This window comes from Quercus lobata, chromosome 10 (genome assembly GCF_001633185.2).
Source record: "Quercus lobata isolate SW786 chromosome 10, ValleyOak3.0 Primary Assembly, whole genome shotgun sequence".
In the NCBI taxonomy this organism is placed as follows: Eukaryota; Viridiplantae; Streptophyta; class Magnoliopsida; order Fagales; family Fagaceae; genus Quercus; species Quercus lobata.
Window position 1 is genome coordinate 60,063,625 of NC_044913.1, and position 18,893 is coordinate 60,082,517.

The 18,893-nt window shown below is 34.4% G+C and overlaps 2 protein-coding genes across 2 annotated transcripts; one reads left to right on the forward strand and one right to left on the reverse strand.

Moving 5' to 3' along the window:
* Positions 1–1,150: 1,150 nt before the first annotated feature.
* Positions 1,151–3,751, reverse strand: LOC115965123. The gene has a single exon (XM_031084316.1). It carries the CDS (start codon positions 3,749–3,751, stop codon positions 1,151–1,153), a length of 2,601 nt encoding a protein of 866 aa, XP_030940176.1.
* Positions 3,752–14,092: 10,341 nt separating this feature from the next.
* On the forward strand, positions 14,093–16,107 carry LOC115965124. The gene is made up of 2 exons (XM_031084317.1): positions 14,093–15,671; positions 15,764–16,107. Exons 1-2 carry the CDS (start codon positions 14,093–14,095, stop codon positions 16,105–16,107), a joined length of 1,923 nt encoding a protein of 640 aa, XP_030940177.1.
* The last annotated feature ends 2,786 nt before the right edge of the window (positions 16,108–18,893 follow it).

The following is an 18,893-nucleotide window of genomic DNA, read 5'->3' on the forward strand; positions in this document are numbered from 1 at the left end:
AAAATATTTTAAAATATCTCAAATGTAGAGGGTGAGAGAGATTCTAAGACTCACTAAGTAAGAGAGAGAGAGAGAGAGAGAGAGAGAGAGAGAGAGAGAGAAATAGCTTGAGATGAAATGCAATCTATCTTAAAGCTTGGACAAAAAAGTTTAATTTCAGTGGTCGTTTAATGACAGAAGTAATGGCCATTTTTATGGGCAGCATAGTTAGCCAAGATAAGGGAATTCAAGAACTTCATAGTGAAAGAGGATGCCAAATCATGCTTTCATGCACTCAATGAAGCTTCAGATTAAATGTTATGGTCAATCTCAACACTATGTTATGGTGCAAGGGTTCTTAATAGAAAATTGTATTGGTTTCGTATATTAGTTCCCAAAAAATTGTGTCAAATCTATAGCATTTTCTGTAAACATTTGAGAATGGAACCATCAAATTTGAGAAAAAAAAAATAAAGGAACCATTATATGTGACAGAAGAATTGTCAAATTTGATATTGGAATTGCACAATGTGATAATGGAACCATCAAATTTGAGAAACAAATAAAGGAACCACTAAATGTAACAAAAGAATTGTCAAATGTGATGTTGGAACTGCACAATGTAGGGATGGAACCGTCAAATGTGAGAAAAAAAATAAGGAAACCACCGAATGTGACAAAAGAACTGTTAAATGTGATGTTGGAATTGCAGAATGTGAGGATGGAAGCATCAAATGTGAGAAAAAAAGTAAGGAACCACCAAATGTGAGAAAAGAATTATCACATGTGATGTTGAAACTGCACAATATAATGATGAAATTGTCAAATGTGAGAAAAAAAATAAAATAAGGGAACCATCGAATGTGACAAAAGAATTGTCACATGTGATGTTGGAACTACACAATATGAAGATGGAACTGTTAAATGTGAGAAAAAAGTAAGGGAACCACCCAATGTGAAGAACTGTCACATGTGACACAAATAGAGCAGATGTGATGTTGGTACTACTTAATATGACAATGAAACTATCATATTTGAGAAAAAAAATAAAAATAAAGGAACCACTATATATATATATTTTTTGGATGAATAGAAAATTTTATTGACAAACCAAAAAGAAACAAAGGCTAGCCAGCAGCTACAGCTGCTAAGAGGTCAGAATTAATTACATCTAAAAAGGGCTAGGAGCATAACCCTGACCAAAACATCCAGATAAATTTTTCCCAAGGCACCAAGAAGCTAAAACATGGGCTGCCTTGTTTGATTCCCTTGGACTCCACCTGAAAACGAACTTCTTACCATGGAATGCCAGCAAAAGAGTATCAGCTGTAATGGATGAAATTCTCCAAGGCACTTCATTAAAGGGGACTTTGAGTGCATCAATGCAGGCTTTGGTATCGCTCTCAACCACTACAAACTCAAACCCGCGTTTAACAACAACACAAGTCGCCAAATTAATGGCTTCAGCCTCTGCTTGGATGGGGACGTTGGTTTTCACCCGTTTGGACATGGAAAAAATCAAATCCCCTCTCCAATATCTCGCCACAATGGCAATAAATGAGTGATCTAGCCCCACCGCTGCATCACAATTTATTTTAACAGCTCCTTGCTCAGGCCTGATCCAAGAATAAAAAGGTCTAGGCAACACTAAGGGGACATCAGTGAGCGCAACACGGTGTTCAAAATTTTTTTTTAAGACTACTTGGATTTCTTTATTTGGGGAGAATTTACTTCCTTTGTGAATAGCTTGATTTCTAGCATACCACAGATTTTCCAACACCAAAGCCCCGAATAAAAGGAAACCCTCCCTGTCAAAAGTGCCATGGGAAGAGACTTGGGGGGATAAGAGAAATTTTATAAACTGACCTGGGCAGTCAAACTGCAATGCATCTGGTCTGCAGCCCCACTCATTGCCAGCCCACAAAAATCTTGCAGCATGACAGTAGACAAATAGATGTAAGGAGGATTCGGGTGAGGCATCACATAGGGGACACTTAGGATCCATGGCTGGAAAGAATCTTGCCAATTTTTCCTTGGTTGGAAGAAAATCTGAAGCCACTCTCCATAAAACCATCTTAAGTCTATCATGAATTTTTGATTTCCAAATTTTTGACTTTATCTGGTCAGACTCGTTGGGCTCAGAATGATCAAGAAGTTCCTTATATGCCGACTTCACTGAAAGTTTGCCATTATGGGATTTTACCCATACCCATTTGTCCACCCTATGACTCACTTTGACTGGAATTCTCATGATAGCCTTGGCTGATTCTACAGTGAATAATTCATAGAGTTTCGACTCATCCCATCTTGATTTATCTGGTGATAGAATCTGAGACACCACCAAGCAACTAGATAGCTTATCAGGAGACAATGGAACCGGTTTATAGTTAGGAAGGTCCGGGACCCAAGGATCTTCCCACGTGAGAATGCTTTCCCCATTGTTAACTTGCTTACAAGCTCCAGCCATAAGAATATGGCTGGCTGATTCCACACTTTTCCATGTCCAAGAAGCCTTCTTGGATGGATCTGCATCAAGCCAATTTCTTCTCACCCTGTATTTAGCAATAAGTGCTTGCACACATGGTTTATTGGACTGAATTAGAATCCACCAAGCTACTTTGGACAGGAGGGCCATATTAGTATCTGAAAAGTACCTAAAACCAAGGCCACCCAAATATTTAGGCTGACATAAATTGTCCCAAGCAAGAGGAGTGAAATACCGGTTTGAATTCTTTGATGGGCTCCACCAGAATTTTTTTAGCATACTATCCATCTCCTCACATAAACTTTTTGGAATGAGAAAGCAAGACATAGCGTAAATCGGAGTAGTCAAGGCTATAGATTTCACTAGTGTTGCTCTACCCATCCAAGACAAGGATTTGCTCTTCCAGTTGCTTACCTTAGATTCCAAAGATTCTTTAAGATAAGTAAAGTCCTTCTTCTTGCTACTTGAGAGAAAAAGAGGGACACCGAAGTATTTAGTACCTTGCGAAAGTTTCTTTAACCCTCTTTGATTGTTAAGCTGATTTAGGAATTGAGAGTGAACCCCTTTTGAAGCAAAGACCCCTGACTTCTCAAAATTGATTTGCTGGCCTGACCAATCACAATATTTTCCCAAGATGTTCATGATCTCATTAATCTCTGAATGTTTTGCCTTGCAGACCAATAAAACATCATCTGCATAGAAGAGTTTGGAGATTCTAGCTATTGATGGGGCAATCCTAATGCCATTTATTAATCTTTGGGCTGAGCATCTATTAATCATTCTGGCAAGAACTTCACTTCCAATAATGAAAAGATAAGGGGATAGGGGGTCCCCTTGTCTTAGGCCTCGTGAAGGCATGATTCTAGGGCCTTTTCCCCCATTTAGCAAAAGAGTGAAACTCACAGTAGAGATACATTGATATATGAGGTGAATAAACTTCTGGTGGAAACCAAAATTTTTTAAAACCTGGATTAGGAAGGGCCATTCTACTCTGTCATAAGCCTTTTGGAAGTCTAACTTCAAACCCACAAACCCCTTTTTCTTCTTGGTGGTGGAGAAAGAGTGCACTACTTCTTGGGCCAACAGAACATTTTCTGCTATGTTTCTGTTAGGGACAAAAGCTGTTTGTGCAGGGTCTATTAGCTTATCCAGTAGTGGTTGTAATCTTGCCACCAAAATTCTTGAAATAACTTTGTAGCAGAAGTTGCATAGGCTAATAGGTCTGAAATGCCCAAATTTATGGGCACCTTGAACCTTTGGGATTAGGGTAATGAAGGTATCATTCATCTCCTTTAGCATCCAACCATCTCTGAAAAAACTTTGAACCGTTCATATGAGCTGGTTCCTAACAATATGCCAAAAAATTTTTAAAAATAATCCCGGCATACCATCTGGCCCAGGGGCTTTCAGAGGGTTCATTTCAAAAATCGTTCTTTGGATTTCTTCTTCTGAAGGGATTTTGAGCAGCATTGCATTTTCAGCTGCTGAAATACAAGGTTCAATTAGCTTCTCCAAGTCCGCAGGGAAGGATGGGTTTGAAGAGCTAAAAAGCTCACTGAAATGATCTCCAAAATACTTTTCAATATTCTCCCTGCCAAAAATGTTCCCCCCATTCTCTAATTTAATCTCTGAGATATTGTTTCTTTTTCTTCTAATCAGTGTGGAGGCATGGAAAAACTTAGAGTTCCTGTCCCCCTCTTTTAGCCATAATTCACGAGACTTTTGCTTCAATCTAATCTCTTCTCTGGTTTGCCACTCTTCTAATTCCAACATAAGGCTTGCTTCCTCCTTCAAAGCTTCAAAACTAGGAGGTTTTGACTGGATTACGTTAATCCGCCTTTCTATCTCCAGGATTTTAGTTTTGGTTTGACCAAAGCTAGATTTGTTCCACTTGCTCAGCAGGCAGCCTGAATGGGCTATTTTTTTCATTAGATTGAATCCATATGATCCAGAAAATTCTTTTCTCCAAGCTTGGTCTACAACTTCCTCGCATTCGGGATCTCTAGCCCACATCGCCTCAAAGCGAAAAGGCTTGTTTATGATATTATTCTCAAAATGGGTGTCGAGAAGTATTGGCTTATGGTTCGAAGTAGGGGCAGTCAAATGCTTTATTCCTGCTTTAGGAAACATCTCCTGCCACTCTTGGTTGCAGCATCCCTGGTCTAATCTGATTCTTACATGAACTCCACCACTTCTACGACCCACCCATGTATATTGGGGCCCATGGAAACCCAGCTCAATAGCCGCTGCATTAGATAGGAAATTACGAAAAGGCTTGGAGGAAGAATCCCCTCTGCTGCTTCCACCACACTTATCTGACCTTGAACTATAACTATTACAATCGCCCAACAGCATCCACGGGCCTGAGAATGATTCTGTCAAGTTTGTGACTAACTCCTAAAAAGCTTCTCTGTGGGCAACTTTAGGGGGTCCATAAACCAGAAGAAGAAGCCAGACATCTGAAGGGGGATCAGAATATACAAGACATGCAATGATATTTTTGTTATCATAGATAACTTCCAAACTAACTCCATTCACCCAATATAAGGCCAAACCACCAGATTTATTTTTTGCATTCACACAGAAACAATCTCTAAATTTCAAACATTCTTTAATTTTTTCTACCCTAGGAGACTTTGCTTTTGATTCTGAGATGAAGATAATATCTGGGCTTTCTTTATGAACTAGCGCCTTGAGAGCTCTGACGGTTGGGGCATTACCAGCACCCCGACAGTTCCAGGATAGTATTTTCATACCCAATACCAGAACATCAATTGTTATAAAAAACCACCCACAAATATAAGGACACCAACATTCAGCTAACATCACCAAACCATAAGCAAAAATTGAAACCAAACTCAAAAAGCCCAACCATAAGCGCATCAGAAAAAATTACCATTTGGAAGATTCCTCACCGACGACACAGTCATTGTCGAAGATTGGCGTTGTTATGGCTTTATCTGGGATTGATTGCAGCGAGACCCACCATCCAGAATAGGCACTTGTTGCTGGCAGAGCTATCAATTAGGTCATCGAACCAAACAGCTAAGGGTTTGGCCAAACCCGCTCCAAGACCCACAGACGTCAAGCCCACTGAACAGAGAAGATAACAACCAAACCCACAAATTGGTGACACTGATTTCCTCCGCGTAAGCACTAGAGGATGGGTATGATAATGTGGGTAAATCTATAGAGATTTGGGGAAAGATTAGGGAAAATCGGAAATAGCTGAAAATACCCACAGTGAGAGTGGGGAGAAGAAATCCACTCAAAGAAAGTGGAGAAAGGCCACACGGAGATGGGGATAAAACCACGTAGTGGTAGGGAAAGATCACACAGCAGGTGATAGAGAACCACACGGAGGTGGAGAGATGGACTCCTACAAGGGAGAGTATTATAAAAACTGTATTAGGAACCACTATATGTGATAAAAGAACTGTTAAATGTGATATTGAAATTGCACAATGTGATAATGGAACTTTCAAATGTGAGAGAAAAATAAGAGAACCACCGAATGTGACAAGTCAAATGTGATGATGGAACTGTACAATGTGAGAAAAAAGTAAGGGAACCACCAAATGTGAGAAAAAAGTAAGGGAACCACCAAATGTGAGAAAAGAGCTGTCACATATGATGTTGGAATTGTACAATGTGAGGATGAAACTGTCAAATGTGAGAAAAAAGTAAGGGAACCACCAAATGTGAGAAAAGAATTGTCACATGTAATATTGAAACTGCACAATGTGAAGAAAAAACTGTCAAATGTGAGAAAAAAGTAAAGGAACCACTAAATGTGACAAAAGAATTGTCACATGTGATGTTGGAATTGCACAATATGATGATGAAACCGTCAAATGTGAGAAAAAAATAAAGAAACAACTGAATGTGACAAAAAAACTGTCACATGTGATGTTGGAATTCCACAATGTGAGGATGAAACCGTCAATGTGAGAAATAAAATAAGGAAACCACCGAATGTGAGAAAAGAATTGTCACATGTGATGTTGGAACTGTACAATATGAGTATGGAATCATTAATTGTGAGAAAAAAGTAAGGGAATCACCAAATATGAGAAAAGAACTGTCACATGTGATGTTAGAACTATACAATATGAAGATGGAACCATCAAATGTGAGAAAAAAAAGTAAGGGAACCACTAAATGTGACAAAAGAACTATCACATGTAATGTTGGAACTGCATAATGTGAGAATGAAATCGTTAAATGTGAGAAAAAAATAAGAAAACCACCGAATGTGACAAAAGAACTGTCATATGTGATGTTGGAATTGCACAATGTGAGGGTGGAGTCGTCAAATGTGAGAAAAAAGTAAGGGAACTACCAAATGTGAGAAAAGAACTGTCACATGTGATGTTGAAACTGCATAATGTGAGGATGAAACTGTCAAATGTGAGAAAAAAGTAAGGAAACCACCAAATGTGAGAAAATAACTGTCACATGTGATGTTGGAACTGCGCAATGTGAAGATGAAACCGTCAAATGTGAGAAAAAAGTAAGAGAACCACTAAATGTTACAAAAGAACTGTCACATGTGACGTTGGAACTGTTAAATGTGACGTTGGAACCGTCAAATATTAAAAAGAAAAAAGAAACCATCGAATGTGATAAAAGAACTGTCACATGTGCTGTTTGAACTGCACAATGTGAGGATGAAATCGTCAAATGTGAGAAAAAAGTAAGAGAACCACTAAATGTGACAAAAGAACTGTCACATGTGATGTTGGAACTGCACAATGTGACGGTGAAACAGTCAAATGTGAGAAAAAAATAAGAGAACCACCAAATGTGACAAAAGAATTGTAACATGTGATATTGGAACTGCACAATGTGAGAATGAAACTGTCAAATGTGAGAAAAAAGTAAGGGAACTATCAAATGTGAGAAAAGAACTTTCACATGTGATGTTGGAACTACATAATGTGAGGATGAAACCGTTAAATGTGAGAAAAAAGTAACTTGGTATAGCAAATTACCTACTGGTGGGCACCATACCCCCCTTTTTTTGGGGGGTACCTTAGAATTTCCCTTGAAACTAATATGTAAGAAAAAAAAAAATCCTTATAAGTTTGGACTATCTCTCACTGTCAAGAGGTTGGATTACAATCTTATCCAAGCTATATCATGGGCATATCTTCGACATATCAACACTTTTTTTTCCAAAAAAAAAAAAAACAAATATCACACACATCTTACACACATGCAAAAGAATCTAGTTTGATATGTATCAAATACGGATACTTAGAAAAAAAAAAAATAGAGTATTTGTGTATCCTAGTTAATTTGTGAGTCAAAAATAGATTATCTATGTATCCTAGTTAATTTGTGAGTCATTGACTTTGTAATTGTTTCTCTTCAATGAATTTTCATTGAGACTTCTTTTGTCCTGTAATGATTTTTCCATTAGAAATGTTTTCCTTTAATTTTCTACTTTGTGACCATTTTCCGTGTCACCAAATTTTTTTTTATTGCTTTGGTAATATCAGATCGTATACTGATAATAAAAAAATAAAAAAATTGTATACTGATAAAAACTTTTTTTATATAAAATATAAAAATATCAAACATGCGTAATTTTAAAAGAAAATCTTATTTATTTTACACGGAAATTAAATTTATATATATAAATTAATTAATTTTTAATTTTTTTTTAAGTTTTATAAGAATGTTGAAGATTATTTATATTTAAACAGTCACATTTTTTTTTTCCCAACAAATGATAGTCACAATTCATTAGTGATTAGTGTTATATATATATATATATATATATATATATATTTATCCTATTGGGTTATGTTTTGACTTTATTGTGTGATTAATTGTTAAATTTTTTATTTTGTGTTGTTAATCATTGTAGGAACATATAAAATTTTTTTGAGTTTGATTTCTTTGTATTCGTTTGGATAGGGGAATTATTTTCCTGGCGTTTTGCGTTTTCCTTTTTTTTCTTTTTTTTTTTTGATGCACGTGTTTCAGCTTTTAGGAGACAAAATGCATTGTTCATACTTTGTTCACACATTGTTCATGCACTGTTTACGGGACCACAACCACTTTATTTAGAAAAAAAAAATTAAAAATGGGTCCCACGGTACTATTCACACATTTAAAAATTATTTTGCTACAATGTTTTTAGTTTTCAGCAAAATAAGCTGTATCCAAACGGGTCCTTTATATATGATTTTTGATTAGGTCATGATAGCACGGAATGATACTATTAATTTTTTGTTATAGGTGTAATGATATATATTTTTTTCCAATTATTAATATGATTAGTATGCATGAAAATTATTTTTAGTGGGAGATTCAGATTTGTATCAATTTTTAAAAATGAAATAATATGGGGATGTTTAGTATACCCATTCAAACATATATTTTCAGTTTTTAAACAACATTACACACATTTCCATACACTTTTACCCACACGTATTTCCATACATGTTTTCAAACAACAAAACACATATTTTCAAACACGTATACCAGAGACGGAGCTATTCTTGGACCTGGGGGCAATGCCCCTCCCCCCCCCCCCCCACCCCAGATTTTCAAAAAAAGTTTTTAGTATATATATAATATATTATTTTTAGCAATTCGTTTCAATAAAATTGCACACTTTGCCCCCTTAACAATATTATTGATATTTTTAAATACTATACAAAAATTAAGCCCAAACAATACCCCAAAACAAACACAAGCAACACAAAAAAAAAAAAAAAAAAAAAAAAAATCAAAGTTGGTTCTAATTAGATATCTACCTAGCCTAGGAGTAGGAAACACCCAACTTACCTCACACATATAATAAAAGGGAAAAAAAGAAGGGGATTTTTAAGCCATTAAAAAAAGAAAAGAAAAAAAAGGAAAACCTAACTTATGGTTGAACACAGAGGAGAGGAATTCGGCAGCTAGCGGCAGAAGCAACGGTATCCCTCTCAAGTCTTATCTCATATTGAATCCTTGTTCGGGATGACTTACTTTTAATAATGTGTTGACACTTGACACTGTGACTTGTAAAGAAAACTTAAAAGAGAGCATAGAGCAACTAAGCAAGCGCAGGGAGTCAGCCAGCCAGGGACGCTGCAGTTGGGGCTTGGGAGCCTGGGACGGACTATGGAGAGGCTAAAAGACTGAAAGACAGAATATACTAGACTAGAGAGAAAGTGTTAAAAGAAAGGTAAAAATATGATCAAGACTCATCTTTGTCTTTAGCTAGCCCATAGTTTATATTCTTTTATAAATGAAAATTTTGAATCTGACAAACACAACACCACACGCAACAGTCAACACTTATTGCCATTGATGTTTTATAATTTTTTTTTTTTTTTTGGTAGTTTTGTCTTTAGCAATAGTGAGGGCCTGTTTGGTAGCCCATTTTGAACACACTTTTGAGCATTTTAAATAACATTACACACATTTTTACACACTTTTTCATCCACATGTATATCAAAAATACTTAAATAACATTACTCAAACTCATCTACTAAACAGCCCCTGAATAGCCTGTGATGTTTTGTGATTTTTTTTTTTTTTTTGTAGTTTTGTCTTTAGTGTTTTTGTCTATTAGTTAGTGTCTTTTAAAACATTAAAGTTGGATAAATAATTAAAGAGATTATTTGTAACTTTAAAATTTATTGGTTAGTTGTTGAATGTTTGTGTGCATAGTGTTTGTCTATTGTGTGTAAATAACTGCATTGTAATATCTTAAAAAACAATAATTTTGTGTATTTTTCTTTATTGATGGTTTATTAAATGAATATTTATTTGGAGTTTCAAATTTTTTTTTTTGTTTATACTTCTGCCTCCCTAACTTCAAGTCTTGGCTCCGTCCCTGCATATACCAAACACGTTTTTAAGATATAATAAATGAGCCTTTTTAACTTTTTAAAGTTTCTAACTAGTGAGCACATTGGTGCCCATCTTCCTCCTCGTTGCCTTGGGCATGTAGGGTTAACCACCTTCCCCTCCTATACATTAAGGGACAGTTTGGATTGCGTCTGCATTTTACGCAGATGCATTTTGGGCTTTTTTTTATTTTTATTTTTTAAAGTCCAGCATCTGGTGCACTGTTCATGGGACATGAACAGTGTAATCAGGCATATAACAATAACCAAAGCTCAAACAGTAACTTTTTTATTATTTTTTTTTATATTGTTTTCAGTTTTCAGCAAAATAAGCGGTATACAAACGCACACTAACACTCCTAAAGTTTGGACTAATACCAGCTAGGTCGAAGACATTCCAAACTGACTAACTTGGTCTCTAAACCCAACTTATTCCATAAATTGTTACTCATTTTTTTCTCTCTCTCACGATAACTAGTGGCTAAGGTGGTCAATTTTGAAGTGTTTTGAACTAGCATTAGCCCAAGCTTACTTTTGGGCATTAAATATATTATACCCTTTTTTATTAACAAAAAAAAAAAAAAAAAAAATTCTAACTTTATACATTGTTAAAAATCTTTGGTAGAATTACACTCCAATTCCTTGAAATTTGGGGAAAGGACACTCCACCCCAAATCTTCAAACCTAAAGGAGAAAAAAAAAAAAAATTTCACTCTCTTCAGGTTTGAAGAAATTAACACTATCCCATTTCATTTTGTTTATATTAGTAATGAAATATTCTAAACTTCTATATGAACCTCTTTAAGTTTAATCAAGTTAATAAAAAAATAATTGATAAGTTTAGAATAAAAATGCAAAATTAATCAAATACCAAATCACTTGCAACAGTAAATCTCCTCATAACCTATTGAAAATAATAATAATAAGCAAAATGCATACTTAATATTTTTTAAATACTCTTTAATTAAAAATTTAAAAAACAAAATTTAGCTACAAAATTGATTGTACCCTAACCTTACTCAATATCTTTTTATTAGTAGTGAATTTTGACAAATCTATCATTGGATAACATCTTTTTCTTATATCTTATTCTTATTCTCTATGCTTGCAAAATTTCTAGAAAATTATAGATCTATAGATATGTCATCAATATATTGTTTAAATTGTAAGTTTTTTGTAGTATAAAATTATATATAAAATATAAGCTTATAGATCATATAGTAAATAATATCTGATTGACACAAAATTTGACATGTATATTAAGAGTGTAAAAAACATGCAATTCAACGGTTAAATTATCAAGATATGAAGTTATTTTTATTTTATTGAGTAAAGTTGTAGTATACTATAACTAATTTTGTAACTAAATTTTGTCTTAATTAAAAAAATGATTTTTAATTTTATAATGGAGAATAAATTTTGAAGACAAAGGGAAAACTAGCACACAACATTTTTAATGGTATTAATATAAAAAAATTTAGTCAATCGGATGTCAAAGAAAAAAAATGATTTTTCCTTTTTAAATATGTGGGCGGAGTGTCATTTTCCCAACTTCAAGGAGAGTGGATTGGAGTGTAATTACACCCAAATTTTTTAGATTTTAGGTCTTGCATTGTGCAGAGTCAATCCAAATAAAATTGTGTTGTTCTTGTTCCATGTCATAAAAATTTCCCATAATTTTTGTTGCCTCCTTTTCTCTACCCAAAAAAAAAAAATGATAGCCTTCTTTTATTTTTATTTATTTATTTTAAGCATAGAAAACCGTGTAGCCTAGGTTTTTTGGTTTTTTTTGGGGGGTGTCACCACCAGAAAAGAACAGAACTTTCTGAAGAATCTGAACAAGAAACGTGAATTGTTACAGCCCAAGAAAGAGTTAATACTGTTCTCATCGAGAGAGATGATATGAGTAACGTTCCCCTTGACATCCACTGCTGGTAAGCTTGACACCTTGTAACGTTATTTCTTGGTTTCCTCTGTGTGTGCGCGTTTTTTTTTCCTCCATCACTTTTGGGTTTCAATATAAGAAATATGCACTCTGCTAATGTGTTTTGAATGTAAATTGCTTTTCATATTTATATAATTGTGGGGTTTAAGTAAGAATACGTTAGTGGGTGTCAACAAATTCGTGGAATTTTTGTGTCACTGGCAGGAATCTTTTTCTTAAAGAGAGTCTTTTAAGAACAACATAGTTCAAAATTTGTGTGCTGGTGGGGCCTTAGTCAGCTGAATAAATGAGTAGGTGTGAAAAACGTGGGGAAATTTTTCTGTGTCCCATAGCATGGGTTATGCCCAATGTAGTCAAAGGTGAAAGGCGGGTGCCTAGAAGGCGCTAGCCTGAGTGAAGTAAGATGCCAAATTCTAAATATAATTATTTTAGATTTAGAGTTCAAATCTATATATTAGATGTATAAGAATATTATAAACAAATTTCCAAAACTCTGTTCCTAATGGATAGGAGCTGGTCTATAAAACTAGTTTTTGGGTTCAAATCCGAATAGAGGCTATGTTTGTGACAAACAATTAATACTCATATATTACCAATCAAAAATTAGTCTATCCAAACATCAACTAAGTTTAAATATTAAACCAAAATACTGTTCATAACTTCATATTAGAAAGAAGAAAACTCCTAAACAAAACATTATACTTCATGACTATCCATGAAAAAACAAATGCATTTGAAGATTTAACAGTGTAATAGCTTGAATGTGGTTGTAAGTACTCGGGTTGGCTTTGATTTTTAATAATATTTTACGTTATCTATTTAAAAAAAAAAAGCTTGAATGTGGTTGTAAGTTTTAATCTAAAGGTCATCATTAGACTCTTCATTCAAGTTGCCATCACTTTCAAAGCCACTTGAACCTGATTTATAACCATCAACATTCTCTTCCTCGGTCTCATCAAAATCAACATCTTCCTCTTATATATTTGGTTGTGATGTTGAGGCCTTTGAGTTTGCCCTTGATTGTGCTTAGAATCTAGTCTTCCTTGCTTCCCCAACAGTGGCAGCTCTTGCCACTGCACCCCATATCAAATCATCATCATCATCAACCAACTCGTCTTCAGCATCCATAGACGGCTCAATACCAATTTCCCCCAACAGCCATTCATTACTTTCATCTATATCATCCAAGGAGATGGGATCAATAACATCACACTTATCATATCGTGCCTTCATTTTTTTTATCATACTTCACAAAGAACAAATCATTTAGTATTTTTTTGTGCAAGTCTATTCCTTATTTTTGTGTGAATCTACAAGTACTTATGAAAACTAAGTATTAGTGATTAATTACACCTTTGGAATTTTCTATGTAATAATGCTGCTCATCAAATGATAAAATCTACTTATTATGCTTAAAACTCACCTGCCCAAACACACACCAATTATGCTCACAACCACATGCACTACAAGTCAAGCTCAAGATTTTTATAGCTAACTGTTGCAAATTTGGAGTTGAGCTCCCATTCAAACTCCACCATTCAGCTATGTTAAAAAAAATTAGTATGAGTAATGATATATCGTAATAGTTAGATTTTAATTTGTAAAAAGTGCTAGTCATATTAATTTAGATATATTTTTAGTCTTGCATAAAGTTATCATTTAGAGAATGCCTTCAATAAAAACGTTTGGTCGGCATAAAGTAAGTATTTAATATTTGAAAGAGATAGAATAAATTTATTTTTATTTATTTATAGAATCTTTGTTTAGATTAATTATTTTTTTTTTCAAATATTATATTCTTTTCTTTTCTTTTTTTAAGGGAAAATAAATATGGTTAGAAAGAAAGATCGATTTTGGAGCTATGTTGAAAACCTAGATGGCCGTTTCAAATGTAACTTTTGTCAGCGTAATTTTTCTGGGGGTGCTTCTAGGATTAAATATCACTTGGCTAGAGTTAAAGGTAATGCTATAGATATTTGTACAAGTGTGTCTGAAGATGTTCAAAAAGAAGCTTATCTAGCAGTTGGAGGGACTAACAAAAAATTTAAGAGTGCATCAAGTTCTAGCAATGCTAAAGAGAGTAAAACCACATTGTGTTCAATATCGAAAGATATGTGCCACGCTACCAATTCAGAGATGTGTGGTAAAAAAGATAAGAACACAGTGGACAAATTGCTTGCACAACTTATTATAGTAAATAACATATCATTTGATGTTGTTCAAACGACATCCTTTATTCGCTTTGTGCAAGGTGTTGCTGAATATGGTCCTAACTATAAGTTACCCTCTTATGTGACTCTTCAAAGGAAGCTAATTCCAGACTTGAAGGTAGAAGTGGAAGAGTATATTAGAAATATTAAGAAATCATGGTTGTTATCTGGTTGTACTCTTATGTCAAACATATGGAGTGATGTGGAGCATAGAGCATTTATCAATATTATTGCATATTCTCCTAGTGGAGTAATATTTTTGAAGTCACTTGAAGTTTCAAGAGATAAAATAACAGCACTATATATTAAAGATATTATCTCTTCAGTAATTGAAGAAATTGGGTCAGATAATGTTGTTCAGTTGATCACTGATAATACTACTAATTCTGAGTCTGCTGGAGATATGCTTATTAGCAAGTACCCTTGGTTGTACAGAACTCAATGTCCTGCTTATGGCATTAGATTGCTTTTGAAGGAAATATGCAAGGAAGTTGATTGGGTTCAGAAGATAATTATTGATGCAAAATCAATTGTTTCATATATGTATAAGGACATTATCATATCGTCACTCATGAGGGAGTACACAAACCATAAGGAATTGGAACATCCTTGTGAAAGGAGGTTTTCTTCTAATTTCTTGATGCTTCGATCTATTTTGAATGTTCAAGATGAATTGCAGTTACTTGTTGTATCTTCTAAGTGGAAAGAGTTCAATCATAATGAAAAGGACATTGCTAAAGTTGCTAGTATCATTCAAAGTGCAGAATTTTGGGTTCAAGGGAAAGAAGTGTTACTAGTGTTGGAGCCTTTGGTTCGAGTTCTTCGATTAGTTGATAGTGATTTATCAATTGCAGGATACTTATATGAAGCAATGGAAATGGCAAAAGAAACAATTAAGCAACAGTATGATAGCAATGAAGACAAATATATGCAGATATGGAAGTTATTTAGTTGTAGGCATACTGAAAATATAATGCACCCAATTCATGCTGCTGCGACATTTCTGAATCCTGCTTACTTGTGCAGTGAGAAATTTATAGAGAGTCGCGAGATGAAAGATGGTATAAGTTTCGTTTTGGAGAATTTGGTGGCTGTTGAAGAAAGGGAAGATTTCATGAAAGAGGTGCAACTTTATCGCAATAAAGTACCGAGCTTGTTTACAATTATGGCAAAGACAATGTTGAAAACATCTCATCCTAGTAAGTTCAATAGCTTTGATATAATTTTAATATTTAACTATATTATTTCTTGATAAATTTTATAAGCATATAAATTGTAATTTTATTTGTAGGAATATGGTGGGATTTCTGTGGAGATCATCTTCCTATCTTACAAAAGTATGCCATTCGAATTTTGAGTCAACCTTGTAGTTCTACCTTGTCCAAGGGTTATTGGAATGCATCTGACCTAGCACAAACAAAGAAGACAAACATGTTGACATCTGAGATGTTGGATAATATGGTGTATGTAAGATTGAACTCAATGATGATGGAGAAATTCAACACAGGTGAATCTCGAAACTTGGAGCCAATTGATCTCTACAAACCATATGAGCTTCCGGAATATGTTGATCATGAACAATTTTTGGTGGATGATGCATTCAGCAGAGTAGTAGAAAAGGTTATTGATGACTGATTTCTTAGGATCAATTATTTGGGACATGTTAATTAATCAAAACATTATAATGATACTAAATTTGTTTATCATGGTTATTGTAGTAATTTTCTTTACTAGTTTAGATTATTTAAAATTGAATTGTTAAGATTCTGCTATCTGACTGTTATACAAATCTCATCGTATTTATCAAAAGAAAATATGAAAAAAAAAATTCCATATATATTAAATAGAAAATATGAAAAAAATTTCCATATATATTAAATTTAACCGTGTTATGCCCATATACTATTTATGAATTGTTGCTCCAAATTCTTGAAACATACTTTTCTTAAAAGAGGCTGAATCATACCTGTCCTATATTGAGTGTACTAACTGTTAATTAATTTAGGAAAAGATGTCATACAAGTATTTATCTAGCTCCAGTTCTATATGGTTTTTTATTTCTACTAGAAGCGTATAGTCAGTTCTTTGCAAAGCTTTCCATACTAGTTTCTTTTGTGTAAGGTAAGGAAGAATATATGGCTGAAGTTTTCCTGTGGTGTCATGGAGGGTGCTAGCCAGCCAACTACTAAGCATATTGGTTCTGATTGGGGTTTCACGAAGCGAACTAAGTTTCTTGTCTCAGTAACCAAGAATCAAGTCATATGGCATGATGCAAGTGATGAATTTGTGGGGATCTGGTTAGTGGAGACAAGTTTGGCCATGAGATCTTGTGGCTAAAGGTAAAGTTTAAAGCCTAATGAAGAAAAGGTATGCAAGTGATGAATTTGTGGGGATCTGGTTAGTGGAGACAAGTTTGGCCATGAGATCTTGTGGCTAAAGGTAAAATTTAAAGCCTAATGAAGGAAAAGGTATGCAACTTCTTTTCAATCTCCAATCCTGTTGTATTCTACTGCAATATGGCAAACAAAATTAGGACCTTTGGTCAATCATTGGATAGAATTAAAGATAAATTATTGGCTTTGGACTTAGAATGGAGTTTGTGAATTTGATTGTTGAGATTAGTCTAGATAGGGAGATAGACTCCTCTATGATTCGGAAGTTGTATGAAAGGAAGATGATGTTTTAAAACTGTAAACCTGCTGATTAGTGTAAGCAGCATGGTTTTATAAACCGTTACGGTCAAAGAACCATTTTTGCTCTTGGTTCTTGGTTTTGACCAGTTTTGGGGGGTTTTTACTAGCCTAGATTGGTGTCTCGTTCACAGTTGATCTGGTTTTTAAAACTATTCTAAGTGGTCAACAAACAACTTTTGGAAAGACTTAAACAAAACTAGTGTATAAGTTATAATCATTGACAAGTAAAGATGCATTTTTATGTACTGTACTGACATGGCTACGTGGCATAACAAAAAAAAAAATCTACAATCACTAAATATTTCGGTACTAAAAGAACTTTACTTCCCATGCTGTCATTTTCCCTTAATCTTAGTGATGTTTCTCTCCTTGTAATTATCATGGTTCTAATGTTTGGTATTAAAAAAAAAATTATAATTTGTATATTTGTGGTATTTAAACATATTTGGATTTTTGTGGATTGCTTTTACAGCATATAGTGCATCAATGCATGTGACAGATCTGTGATTAAGTTCTATATCTAATAGTTTTCTAGTGTGTTGTTGGCAATGAAGTACTTCTGTTCGTGTCCTGGTTAACATAGGGTGCCATTTTAGATATGCTTTTGAGATTGACACAATTTATATTAAACACTTTTTATCATTTTGCATCACGGATTGATGCATCGTGTAGCTTTGCGACTCTATAGTCATTCCATGTTGCTGCAACAAATTTTCATTTTCATGGTTTGATCTTCCATCTAGGTGTGGTACGGTGGCCGTTGGAATTTGTGGGGCAGCAAAAGACTCTGTAGTAGCCACAGTATTGAGTGTGCATCTGGTAATTTTGAATATGCAACTCTGTAGACATCCCATAAAACTATCCCATAAAACTGGTTAATAAACTTAGTTCTAAAATCTTCAAGAAAATACAGAACATAAACCTTTATTAAAACCTTAGGTGAATACAACAAAATGGCTGAAAAAGGTTTTTATTTATTATTAAATAAGGCCATTATTAAGTCCAAAACCCAAGCCCATGAGTCCATGACACCAATTCTTACCATGGTTTACTTTTGAGAGAAGGACATGGCTTACTAAGTTAAGAGTTGGTCTTAGGTTTTTTTTTTTTTTTTTTTTTTTTTTTATTTTATTATTATTTTTTTTTAATACCAGAGAAAACATGCATTGAAACAAAAGGAAACAACACAGCAAAAGTTCACCAGGCTTAAACATGGTCTGGGTTTAGCCTACAATGATGAACAGGGAAGGAAGTAGTAATATAAGCCAAATCCAAAACATGAGAAGTGACAAAACTAGGAACTAAAAGGTGGTTTACAAAGAGACCCTGTGGGTTTAACTGCTGAAGATCAGAATATAGGGTCTGTTTCAGCCAAGCAGGCTTCTTAGAGTGGTTGCAAATCTGATCAAGGCCCTTACTCTTACTCAGGATTAAAATTCTGTTGAATCCCAGCTCCTTGGCTTTAAAAACAGCTTCACTCACAGCATCCTGTATGGCTAAGTAATGATTCTTCTTCCCACAACTGCTGCCTCCTGAGAATATGTTGACTCCCTCCTGGTTCAAAGCTTCATAGGCAAAACCACTCCTCTTTGATCTTTTGTTCTTGAATGCTGCCACTTTTAGGAGTACCTGCCAATTCTGATTAGTAAAGTTCTGCACATGCTGGCCTAGCTTGATTTCTCCGAAAAGGGAGTGTTTCTGTTTGGGCAAGCTAAAGTGTAACTTGGG